This window comes from Parambassis ranga, chromosome 1, assembly GCF_900634625.1.
Source record: "Parambassis ranga chromosome 1, fParRan2.1, whole genome shotgun sequence".
Lineage (NCBI taxonomy): Eukaryota > Metazoa > Chordata > Actinopteri > Ambassidae > Parambassis > Parambassis ranga.
The window spans coordinates 4,328,505-4,340,530 of record NC_041022.1 but is presented as its reverse complement, the minus strand read 5'-3'; the positions used below and the strand labels follow the sequence as shown (position 1 = coordinate 4,340,530).

The 12,026-nt window shown below is 46.6% G+C and overlaps 1 protein-coding gene across 1 annotated transcript; it reads left to right on the top strand.

The window, feature by feature from the left end:
• Window positions 1–1,777: 1,777 nt before the first annotated feature.
• LOC114434078 (ribosomal protein S6 kinase beta-2-like) lies at window positions 1,778–9,800 on the top strand. Its single transcript, XM_028403002.1, has 16 exons — window positions 1,778–1,991; window positions 2,808–2,862; window positions 2,944–2,981; window positions 3,088–3,202; window positions 3,780–3,848; window positions 3,924–4,071; window positions 4,144–4,201; window positions 4,295–4,395; window positions 4,919–5,009; window positions 5,126–5,216; window positions 6,017–6,124; window positions 6,237–6,299; window positions 6,479–6,556; window positions 6,660–6,767; window positions 6,842–6,954; window positions 7,071–9,800. Exons 2-16 carry the CDS (start codon window positions 2,809–2,811, stop codon window positions 7,246–7,248), a joined length of 1,413 nt encoding a protein of 470 aa, XP_028258803.1. The 5' UTR covers window positions 1,778–1,991; window position 2,808; the 3' UTR covers window positions 7,249–9,800.
• Window positions 9,801–12,026: the final 2,226 nt, after the last annotated feature.

The following is a 12,026-nucleotide window of genomic DNA, read 5'->3' as shown; positions in this document are numbered from 1 at the left end:
TATTTCCAGATGTGTCGACCTCTCTTCTCTTCATCATGTGACATAGTGTGGATGGAACAGAACGTCCTGCTGCCTCTGTAGAAACAGCTCACTCTCACCGTGTTGTGGTCATCACACCTTTCTGATCAACAACAAACAGGAGGCTTCCCTGTGTTCCCTGTGTTCTGAGTGTGGGGCCTGTTTCTGACTCACCCAGGAGAACGGCGGCGCCCCAGTGCAGCTTCATGTTCTTCATCTTTGTTGTGTGTCCGTCCTGTGACTGCAGCAGCTCTGTGGTCTAACACACCAACTTCCTCTTTAGCTGCAGAGCCCCTGTTTCCACTGAAGACCTGCTTCAGTCTTTCAGTTTCATTGTGAGGTAACTCACGCCCGGTGCAGCAGGACGAGCAGCAGGATGAAGTCTGAACTCAGGTTATCTGTTTGTTTAGTTTGTGTTGTTGATGTTGGAAGGTGAACCCATCCCAACAACACCTGCTTATGTCCTTCACCACTGAGGGCGTCCGGACCCACGGCATGCTGGCGTGGTGAGGAGCTGCTCTACAGCCGAAGGCCCTGCAGAGAGTCATTAGGACTGCAGGGACATAACAAACCCACATCTTCACCTCTAGCTGCCTGAAGACAGCTCATAACATCCTCAAGGAACCAAGGACTTGGTTCTCCTGAGGAGTGCAGAGCTTCATTTGTTTGTTTATTTATTACAGAAGGTTTGGACAGAACATATTTTTAGGTCAACCGTGTACACAGGATGAGGAGGCCGCCGTCCCTCTCAGATCTGCTGTTCAGCTCTGTGACTCTCAGACAGGCCCGGCCCAAGGCATAAGCGAACTATGCGGCGGCTTAGGACCCCCGGACGCTTATAGGGCCCCATAAAGGCTTGGGCTGGCCCTGCTCTCAGGCTGTGACTCTTTGTGGTGTTTCTGTCTCCTCTGAGCTCAGTGAGGATTCTCAGCATGTGTCACCTTCAGGGAGGACTCCTGTCACCAGTTATTGCTCCTGTGCACAGAACCAGGGTTTATTCAGACTTGGAGCTCTTTGATAGGTGTGTGAGGGTCAGACCACAGGACTCCTTGTTCTGTATGAGTCTGGATGTCTGGACTCCTCCTTGATGGTGTACTCACCTCTACACCTCTGTACTGATCCACAGCTGCTCAGCATCAGGTTACTGTGTTTGTACCCGTAGGTGGACGTGTTTTGTGATAACAATTCATTGTTATGAGACAACAATAAGCATGTGACACCCGAACAGACACATACAGCTGACTGTAGCCATGATACAAGTGGCACAACCTGGACATCAGAGAGAGAAGGGTCCAGAACAGAAAATGACCAAAATGAATAAATTAAAATTAAATTGAAAAGCTAATTTTGTGGGTAAATATTTGGCCTTTAGATAAATGTCAGCTGCAGAGTCTCAGGCGGTTTGGAGAGTTTCATGATGTGTCATTTGGTTTACTTCTGTTTGTCAGTTCTGGGTTAAAAAAGTCAGGGATGTTTCCAGATCCACCTTCAAAAACACACAAACAACCTGTCATTTGATTTAATAATTAAATGTAGTACTAAACAATAACATTTAAATAATTTATCTTATTATTTGATTTATCTGCTATTGCTTTTTTCTTATTTATTTATTTATTTTTTTACATTTTTAATTTATTTAATAAGCCTCAGTTATAATCTCTGAAATCAGATTATTCATTCCCTTCCTTCTTAAATATGTCTGTTATGACTTTTATGTGTTTTTTTTTTTCCTCTTCCTGTTTGCTCCGTGATGACGCAGCAGGTCAAAGGTCAGCAGCGGCTCGGAGCTTCACGCTGCCCAGAGGAGCATGAAGGAAACACAAACAGCGGTCCTGCTGTCACTGCTGCTTAGTTAAAGTGTAACTGGAGCCATGACGGCAGCCGCGTCCGCCTGAGTGTGAACGCCGCTTCGCTTTTAAAGCCGCCGGACTGAGAAGACGGACGGAGGCGCCGGAAGACGGAGGCGCTCACAGGTGAAACGGCAGCTAGCCTGTTAGCATGTTGTTTATGTTAGCCTCCTACCTGTCAGACCTGCCTGTCGGGGTGGTGGCGGCTAACTGCTAACCTGTAAAGGCTGGCAGCTGCCGGAACCCAGGCTGCGGTGTGTAGTTTAGTGGAACCGCAGCTCTCTGCTGTTGTGTTGTTATCTGACATGTTGTTTGTGTCGCTGCCAGCTGACACACGCAGCTAGCTCAGAGCATCCACACACGCAGCTAGCTAAACCTGTCGTGTCAGCATGCTGATGTAGGGCAGTAAGCTAGCCCTGTCAGAGCTTTGGACACGGATAAGAAGTGAGAAAGTTTATACCAGAAGCCGCAGTAAAATACGTAACGTTACGTAACGTTAGCAGCGGAATGTTTCCCCCACAGCTGCGTGTCAGAGGACAGGCTAACAGTTTGTTTACTCAATGTCCCCACGGGATTAATAAAGTTATTCTTAATCTTAAAGTTAAGCAGCTACAGGAGGACAGGAACCACATCCAGCGTCCCCCCTGTTTATCAGATTACAGCAGGGTTAATAAATAATACATAAAAGAGTTAAACCTGAGAATCTGAAACTTAACATGTGGTGGAGTTTGTTGGTTTCTGTTTATCTTTGTTTTTTCCACTGTTTCTGCCTCTAATGTGAATCAGGCCAACACATTTCTGTTAACTCATGATATAGATTGTCATTGATTATCGGACTGTAAGCGTCTTTGTGTGTGTGTGTGTGTGTGAGCCTCAGGAATTCCTTAGTGAGGTGAGAGTGTGACTGGCTAATTTAAACACCACTGACTGCTGTGTCTTCAGGATGGCGGGAGTGTTCGACATTGACTTGGAGACAGAGGACATCAGTGATACAGAGGTCTGTGATTATTGATAAGACGGCAGCTGATTAGTTTGTGATCGATCTTTTTTTTTACTGCTTGTTGCTTTGTGTTTGTAGGATGATGTCTGTGAATTCACAGCAACAGAACCAGAGAAGTAAGTTTAACTCACACCTACATAAACACCATTCTGATGTGTGATAAAATAATACATGATGATCATCATTGATTATCAGACTGTAAGGCTGTGCTTCTCTTCTCAGTGTTCAGACGGAGGAGGTGGAGCTGACCAGTGAAAGTGTGAACAGAGACAGTGAGAGAGTCGGACCTGACTGTTTTGAACTTCTCACTGTGCTGGGAAAAGGAGCCTATGGCAAGGTGTGTGTGTGTGTGTGTGTAAACATACACAGTAATGCATTCACTCACATTTCAAAGTGACCCCTGACTCACTCACCTTTGAGTCAGTGATGGCAGACGTCAGCCTGTCTCTTGAATCTTCAGATGTGGCACAAATGTCGCGACAGATGTGACCTCAAGGAATTCATTTCTTCCAAAACATGTACAGGAGATTTTTTCATTTCAGGGATGAAGGTGGACTCAAAGTGGGGGCTTTAGTTGTAAAGAATTGAATTTTAGCATAAACCTTTAGCATCAGCTGATCAGGATTTGATGGTCAAATGTCAGTAATATGCTAATTATGATAGCATTCCACACAGAGTTAGACTGTGGCCCCTCAGCCTAGGATGCCCTCCTCACCTTAGGTGAAGACGGTCCTCTGCTCCTCCATCAGCTCCATCAGTTCTAACTGTTTGGTGGGGAACATGGTTTATAAGTGGGGGGGGGGGGAGACTCTAAAGCTGAAAGAATGAAGTGAGGTCATCTTCAGTCGTGTGTCCCCTTTTAGTTCGGCAGCCTTATGTTTTTAACAGTCTCCCCCTGCTTCTGTCTCTCCAAGGTCTTCCAGGTGAGGAAGGTTCAGGGTGCCCAGATGGGCAAAATATTTGCCATGAAGGTCCTGAAAAAGGTACAGTGACGTGCTTTCTCTCTGTTTTTCCTTGTGTTTCTCTTTGTTTTCCTCATACTGCTTCCATCTCTGCAGGCTAAGATCGTGTGTAATGCTAAAGACACGGCCCACACCCGAGCAGAGCGGGAGATCCTGGAGACGGTGAGGCACCCGTTCATCGTGGACCTGCTGTACGCCTTCCAGACCGGGGGGAAACTCTACCTCATCCTGGAGTGTCTGAGTGGTAAGATGGAGGCAGGAGGGAAGTGTAGGTTCACCTGACATGGGGGAACACATGTGTGCTGTGTGTCAACAGGAGGAGAGCTGTTCATGCAGCTGGAGAAGGAGGGCATCTTCATGGAGGACACTGCCTGGTAAAGAGTGTCCGTCCTACACAGATGTGTTTTATTCTACATCACACTCAGGTCACAGACTCCAGTAAACTCACTCTCTGTGTGTGTCCACAGTTTCTACCTGGGAGAGATAACGCTGGCCCTCGGCCATCTGCACTCGAACGGGATTATTTATCGAGACCTGAAGCCTGAGAACATCATGCTGAGCCACCAAGGTAACACACACACACACAGACAGACAGACACACAGACAGTCACACACAGACAGACAGAGACACACACACACACACACACACAAAGCTTACAGCTTTTGGGGTTAAAGTGAAGACCAAAGAGAATAAATACAATAAACTACACGGATGACCAGAGCTGTATTAATATACATATTGAGTAAATAAAGTCCAGAAGCTGCTGCTCTGTCTGGGATTGATGTTATGGTTTTTCAGCAGACTGTGAGTCGTAGCAGAAACTGATAACATTAAAAATCGACCACATCCTCGCTGTTGGAACTATTTGCTGGGTCGTGGTTTACCACAGCCGTGTTAGCTGGTTTTTCCTGCTGTGACACGTCAGTGTGTGACTGCTGTGGTCACGTTCTGCTGAAAGGAAGCTCACCCAAAGCCTGACATGTGTGTGAGAACATGTTTCCTGTGTGTTGTTCTGATCATAATATTTCTGGCTCTGAGTGCCGTGAGCAGTTTGTGTTTCACTTTAATAAACGGATGTTTCTGATTTCAGGACACATCAAGCTGACAGACTTCGGTCTCTGTAAGGAATCCATTCATGATGGAAGCGTCACTCACACCTTCTGTGGCACCATAGAATACATGTGGGTGACTCTGCACACACACAGACACACACACAGACACACAAAGAGACACTTAGTGGTGACCTACAGCCTAGTTTAGTTTGCATAAAAATAGTGATGTGTGTGTCTCCTTTCAGGGCTCCAGAGATTCTGACCAGGTCGGGTCACAACCGAGCTGTGGACTGGTGGAGCCTCGGGGCCCTCATGTATGACATGATGACTGGATCGGTGAGCGGCAGCTGAGAGAGAGAAAAACTTTCAAGAAACTGTGACGGCAGATGATGATATGTGGGGAGGATCCTCAGCCTTAGCTGTGTTGATGCCCTCCTCTTCCTTCCTCTTCCTCCCTCTCATTTCCCCTAGTCTCCCTCCTCTCCTCTCTATTCTTTCTCTCCTTTGTCTCCTCCCTCCACTCTTCCTCCTCCTCTTCTTCTTGTGTTCTTCCTCCATCTCTCCTCCCTCCACTCTTCCTCCTCCTCTTCTTCTTGTGTTCTTCCTCCTTGTCTCCTCCCTCCACTCTTCTTCCTCCTTGTCTCCTCCCTCCACTCTTCTTCCTCCTCGTCTCCTCCCTCCACTCTTCCTCCTCCTCTTCTTCTTGTGTTCTTCCTCCATCTCTCCTCCCTCCACTCTTCTTCCTCCTCATCTCCTCCCTCCACTCTTCTTCCTCCTCGTCTCCTCCCTCCACTCTTCTTCCTCCTCGTCTCCTCCCTCCACTCTTCTTCCTCCTCGTCTCCTCCCTCCACTCTTCCTCCTCCTCTTCTTCTTGTGTTCTTCCTCCTTGTCTCCTCCCTCCACTCTTCCTCCTCCTATTCTTCTTGTGTTCTTCCTCCATCTCTCCTCCCTCCACTCTTCTTCCTCCTCGTCTCCTCCCTCCACTCTTCTTCCTCCTCTTCCTCCTCGTCTCCTCCCTCCACTCTTCTTCCTCCTCGTCTCCTCCCTCCACTCTTTCTCCTCCTCGTCTTCTTGTGTTCTTCCTTCTTCTCTCCTCCCCACCCTGCTCACTCTCCTGTGATGTTTTTTTCCACCAGCCTCCATTCACAGCTGAAAACAGAAAGAAGACCATCGATAAGATCTTGAAGTGTAAACTCAATCTGCCGCCGTACCTGACCATCGATGCCAGAGACCTCATCAAGAAGGTCAGTGATCGCTTCTCGCTGGATCACAGATGATGGACGTGTGCAGATTGAGCAGTAACACACATTTTACTGCTGCAGTTATTAACACATCCACCGCTGCATCTCTTTCAAGCTGTTGAAGAAGAATCCGGCTCAGAGACTGGGCTCCAGTAAAGCTGACTGTGCTGATATCCAGGTAACATTAACACACATGCACACAGAACATGCGTAAAAACAAGCAGGAAGCCATGATGGAGTCACATGTGAGCAGCAGTCACATGACCAACACTCAGAGTTGTTAACTGCTGCTGTTGCTAAGGAGACAGTAACAATACGTTCTTTTATTCAGCACTAAGATCAGTTCATGTTTCACAGAAACATCCGTTCTTTAAGCACGTTAACTGGGATGACCTGCTGAACAAGAGAGTGGAGCCGCCCTACAAGCCACAGCTGGTACTGCCTGTTATTTTACTACTGTTTATTTACAAGCCATCATGTTAATGTGTATTATTATAATAAATGTGATCTCTCCTCTCCTCTGTCCGTCTGTCTGCAGCAGTCAGACGAGGATGTGAGTCAGTTTGACACCAGGTTCACCAGACAGACGCCGGTGGACAGTCCTGATGACACTACGCTCAGCCACAGCGCAGAGCTCGCCTTCGCTGTGAGACTCGCACGCCTCTCCTTTAGCTTTAGAGTCGTGGGAACATTGTGTGATTATTAAATATTTCTCACCAGGGTTTCACCTACGTGGCTCCGTCAGTCCTGGAGAGTCTGAAAGAAGGATTCTCCTTCGAGCCCCGAAGTCGACCGGTGCGCCGCCACAACAGCAGCCCGCGCACGCCCATCAGGTAGAGAATGTCTGACACTCCCTCTGAGAGTTTCAAACTGTCGCTGTGTGGTCACAAGAATAGTTTTTTAAAGTTATGACAGAGATTAATACTCAGATCTTCTTCTTTTCTTTCAGTCCTCTTAAATTCTCCTCCGCCGGACCCTTCAAGTCTAGCATTGAAGGAGAGCCGGACCTTTTCTCCCCCACGTCTCCGCCTGCGGCTCCGGTTTCTGTGCCTCTGGAGAACGGCGGCGCCAGTCAGCCGATCAAGACTCCGGCCAGGAACAAGAAGCACAAGGGACATCGCAGATGAGGAGGAGAGGTCAGGTGGTGTGTAGTACGCAGCGAGGAGCAGGGGTTGGGGTGTTGTGATCATGCTTCATCATTTGGCGGCTTTTGCTTTTTTTCTCTTATATTTCACATAAAATACAGACACAGTGGTGGCTGAGGGTACTCATCAGCACACTGCTGCAGTCGTCATGATGGGGTTCTGCCACATATAGGAAGCACTAACCTGTGGTAAATAGTGATAGAAATGATGTTTGAGTCTTCTCAGACTTCCTCAAATGTACTCAGAGCCCACAAGGTCAGCCTGGCTGGTGGGTGACGGCAGCTGCTACAATCACTGCAATGGGAAGCTGCGCTGTGAAGCTTTTTTGGTTTAATTAGTCCATCAGCTTTTAATGAGTTCATCAGAGTTTGTGTGAGGAGGTCGGCTGTCACAGGCTGATGTTTTAATTAGAGAGCTGATGAAGGATCACTTGATTGAAATCCTGCTTCTGTTTCATTAAGACAGAAGACATTAGAGCGACCTTCAGCTGCATCGCACAAAATGTCTACATGAATGTCAGGTTAGCTTTTTAGTGAACATTTCAGTCTGAAACAGAGGAATTCAGCTGTTTGTATTTCCTCTGAGCTGTTAAAGGCTCCGGCTGTAAGAATCAGAACATGTATGGACATATGATCATGTATGAACCTGTGTGCTGTGTGAACTGCTGTGTGAAACACTGAGACCTTCCTCGGCTGTCTCTGTATTTTGTAGTTTTAAAATCTCCTCATTTGCTAAAATCAGAAAAACCTCGATGAGTTCAGGGAGTTACAGCTAGCTGGCTAATATTAGCTTTGTCTCTGAAAAATGTTGTCAGTAGTGAAGGACGTTCAAAACGAGGAACAAATCAATCTCCAGTGATTAATGTGGCTGCTAAATTAGCATGAGTGTCCACTTCATCTCACTGGATGAGCTGGTCACTAAATAACCGATCATTTGCACAAACAAGCTAGCTGTAGCATAGCTAGCTGCCACATTCAGTCACTCAGCTATCATGCTAACACTCAGGAACACAGAGGAACACAGAGGTGCGGGCTAACCGTTAGCTGTGGTATAGAGTGATGTCAGGATGCTGCAGTTCACCTCCAGGCCACAGGTGTCACTGTTACCAGCAGGGTTCTGATTCTTACATTTGGACCCTTTAGCAGATTTTCTCCATGTGTGCTGCCAAAGTCCTCCACAGATGGACCAATCACACCACAGCAAGTGCACTTAGCAGGAAGGCAGCACCGAGAAGTGTTAATGATCAGCGATCAATGAGGCAGCAATGATTGATGATTAGCACCAGAATGTGACCACACGAGTCCAAACAATCAGGCTGCTGAGCGGCGCTCTCGCTGAGCCTTGTATAAACAGAGTATTTTGGGTTACAGAACAAAACCTATTTTTACACATGGAAACTTAATAGTGTTACTAAGAGGTGTTTGAGTGTGAGGTCACCGCCGGCACGCTCAGACGCCACAGGAAGTCATCAGGTTCTTTTGATGGCAGCTTTTTGACAAACCAAAATCAGTGGCTCCGCCTTCTGTTATCACAAGAGAAGGACAGAGTCTGTGAGGCAGTGACAGGAAGAGGAACTGTATCAGGAAGAAAACATAGGAAGGTAAAAAAAACTCCAAGGTGTGTAGGACTTTTTTTGTGACACTGTTCAGTGTGTCGCGATCATTAGACTCCGAACTTTCCGGCGGTCCTTGAATCCAGTTTGAAAGTCTCACCAAATAAAACCTTCAAATATTTCATCCACAAACCTCTACACACCTGAATGAAAAATAACCTCGCACAAATAAAGAGTTCACTCCAACGAGATCCAGTAAAAGTCCTGTCCTCCTCAGCAGCCAGCAGGAAGCCATGATGGAGTCACTGTGAGCAGCAGTCACATGACCAACACTCAGGGTCTCTGTCTGACCTGCAGCTTTCTGTCTGAATACCTGAGTTATTCTGCACACACACACACTCCGACTGCTCTCTGACTGCAGACAGGATGGAGTGTTTACATACAGGCGCAGGGGACCAATGAGAGCACACTGACCGATCATGTGACAGGAAGGAGAAACGCAGAAACTGCTCAGCGGGTTTCTGCGGAATAAAATCAGGCTTTTGAAATGAATGTTTCATTTATTGATGTGATGAACTCCAAAGAAGTGCGCTGCCTTATTTCATTTTATTTAAAGGGAAGAGGTCGGTGCTCCTGCTCCTGTCTGCAGCGGTTTCTCCTGCCCACAGGAAGCAGGTCCGACACATAAAGTCTTCCCCTCTCCTCCACCGGCCTTCATTTATTCACACATCAGGATCTTGGGTGAACAGGGACACCATGGACTGTAAAGGACACAGTTTTCATCATAAAACAGCAGAAGCTATGTTTGAATGTTTTGTATTTATTTGCCTAATTGTTAATAATTATAGAGGACATATATATCTACATGACCATGAGTTGATTTCAGGACAGAGGTGGTTTGAGCTTTTTTCTGCGATCATTGCTGATCTCATGTTTTTCTTTTGTTGATGAATTAAAGTGGTATCGTGGCTGATTCAGTGGATCAGAATCTGTCTGTCTGTGTCTGGGGTTCCTGTTTGATGACACAGGAGGTGTTTGTGTCTTTGTTGTGTGGAGGAGCAGTGTTTGTCCACGTGTGTGTGTGTGTGTGTGTACGTCCAGCAATCAGAAGAAACATCTACAGAGCCACTGTCAGCTGGGGAATGAAAGCAGCGTGCTGTCAGGAAGAATCATTATCCTGGAGGGAGGCCTGCCGAACACGGCGGAATGCAGATCCAGATGTATATTTACAAACTTTTTATTCAACACTGAACTTATCAATTTGCATATAAACCGCTTCAGTAATCAGTCTTCAGAGTTCAGTGAACTCCAACTCCCAGAATGCCCTGGGCTGGCTGGTGTATTACAGCTCTAGATCAGAGCAGATAAGTCCTAATGCTGCAGTGTGCTAGATTGATGCGGCATTATTGATTGTTGGTCCATGATTAATCGATTCGATGGCTAAATGTTCCTGTTTCAGACCAACAGTTCAAACTTCCTTCATGGATCATTGCTGCAGCTTCAGAGGATGTAGATGATGACTGTGTGTGTCTGTCTGCATGAAAACAGTTTGATGTGGAAGGACTTGTGTGTCCTGACCTCAGGCCCACCTGACCTCTGACCTCATCGCCCTGCATCAGACTTTAGAAAGGCTGAATGTGAGGACAGGAAGCAGAAACATGGAGGCTGGATGTCTGTTTAGAATGTTTTTTCCTCTTGGCCCGATGAAGATGAGGTTAAACAGTGTGTAGTACTACCATGTGACCAGCCAGGGGCGCTACAGAGCTGCAACCTGAAGTATAAGTCAGTGGTTCTCCAACTGTTTACAGCCCAGTGCCACCATTACAGCAACAACAGGAAGTAGTGACTCAAAAACACACATTACAAATGACACACACAGACCATGTGACTGTATACAACATAACATTCCCTGCTGAGTTTGTTGACTCTTTGAAGCATCATATGTTTGATTTGTTTTGTCGGTTGTCCATCAACAGTCTGACAGGAAGGGGCGGGGCTTCTGCATTGATTTAAATCTCCAAAAACAGCCATGTTGGCTCGAACATTACAATTCCTTCTCTCTTAAATCCTCTGCTAAATTTAAAGCCACAGGTTCAGCTTAGCTTAGCATAGCATAGCTTAGCATAAGGCTCAACGACGCAGAAATCCTCATATTCAGACATCCTGTATATACACAGGATAAAATGAAAACATCAGACTGCTACGCTAAGCTGCTAGCGTTAGCATGCTAGTGTCCAGTTATGAGACAGCTTTATCAAAGACAGTGCTGCTCTCAGCTACGTCCACCTTGTTGGTCTATTTGTGTCAGACTTCCTGCTCCCCAGATTAGCTGACCTCCTGGCGAGCGTCCATCAGACCAGGTAACGGTGCAGCTGACTGCTTGTTATTTGTGTCAGACAGTCTATTCTTAATCACTACAGCGTCTATATCCAGCTCCAGCCTTAATCTGCAGCTTCATGTGGGCCGTGTTTTTATGGAGAACGCGTCCTCAAACAGCCCATTAGCATGCGGGCTCAGCGCTCTCTGTGTTATTGTCGTCTGGGTGTCCCTGAGGTCGGGTCCTAGCGGAGTCTGCTCCTCCACACAGACACATGCAAATTTCTGCCATTTGTTTTCATTAAAAGCGCCACATAAAAATCATATTTTAATGAGGATGAATTGCCGTATTAACATGTCACCATCATCCGATTTACTGAACATGAGACCAGTTCTGCTGAAGGAGGATGATGAGGCAGCGTGGAGGAATCATGAGCGCTTCCACTGAACATTCCTGAGACACAGACTGACACTTTTTCCTGTAAAGAGCTGAGAGGAGTGTGTGTGTGTGTGTGTGTGTGTACAGTCACTGCTCTGGAACCATGACCATCTGCCTGTTGTTGGCTTCTGTGGCCAGACACATGATGTATGTGGTCAAACATGGCGGCCATGTCCGCAGAGCAGTCATGTTTGTTGTGTTTGGGTTTTAGCTGAATGATGTTTGTTTCATCACCGTCGCACCAACAGCTTCACTTCCTGTGGTGTCCGTCAGGTCACATGATCAGGGCGATGTTAAGACCTGAGCAGAGACGCAGGTGGATAAAACATGCGCTCAAAAAACCGTCCCAATTTAAAAAATCCTGACTTTATTTTTCAAAATAAAATTGTATTTAAGTACATACAATAGGTTTCATTGAGCTGGAGACACATGATAGTTATATATCATTTCCAC

Excerpts from the sequence above, each read along its gene's own strand:
- LOC114434078 (XM_028403002.1), top strand. The coding sequence starts at position 2,809 with ATGGCGGGAGTGTTCGACATTGACTTGGAGACAGAGGACATCAGTGAT. Across the intron at positions 5,217-6,016 it reads ATGACATGATGACTGGATCG|CCTCCATTCACAGCTGAAAA; the intron begins GTGAGCGGCAGC and ends TTTTTCCACCAG. Across the intron at positions 6,955-7,070 it reads AGCCCGCGCACGCCCATCAG|TCCTCTTAAATTCTCCTCCG; the intron begins GTAGAGAATGTC and ends CTTTTCTTTCAG.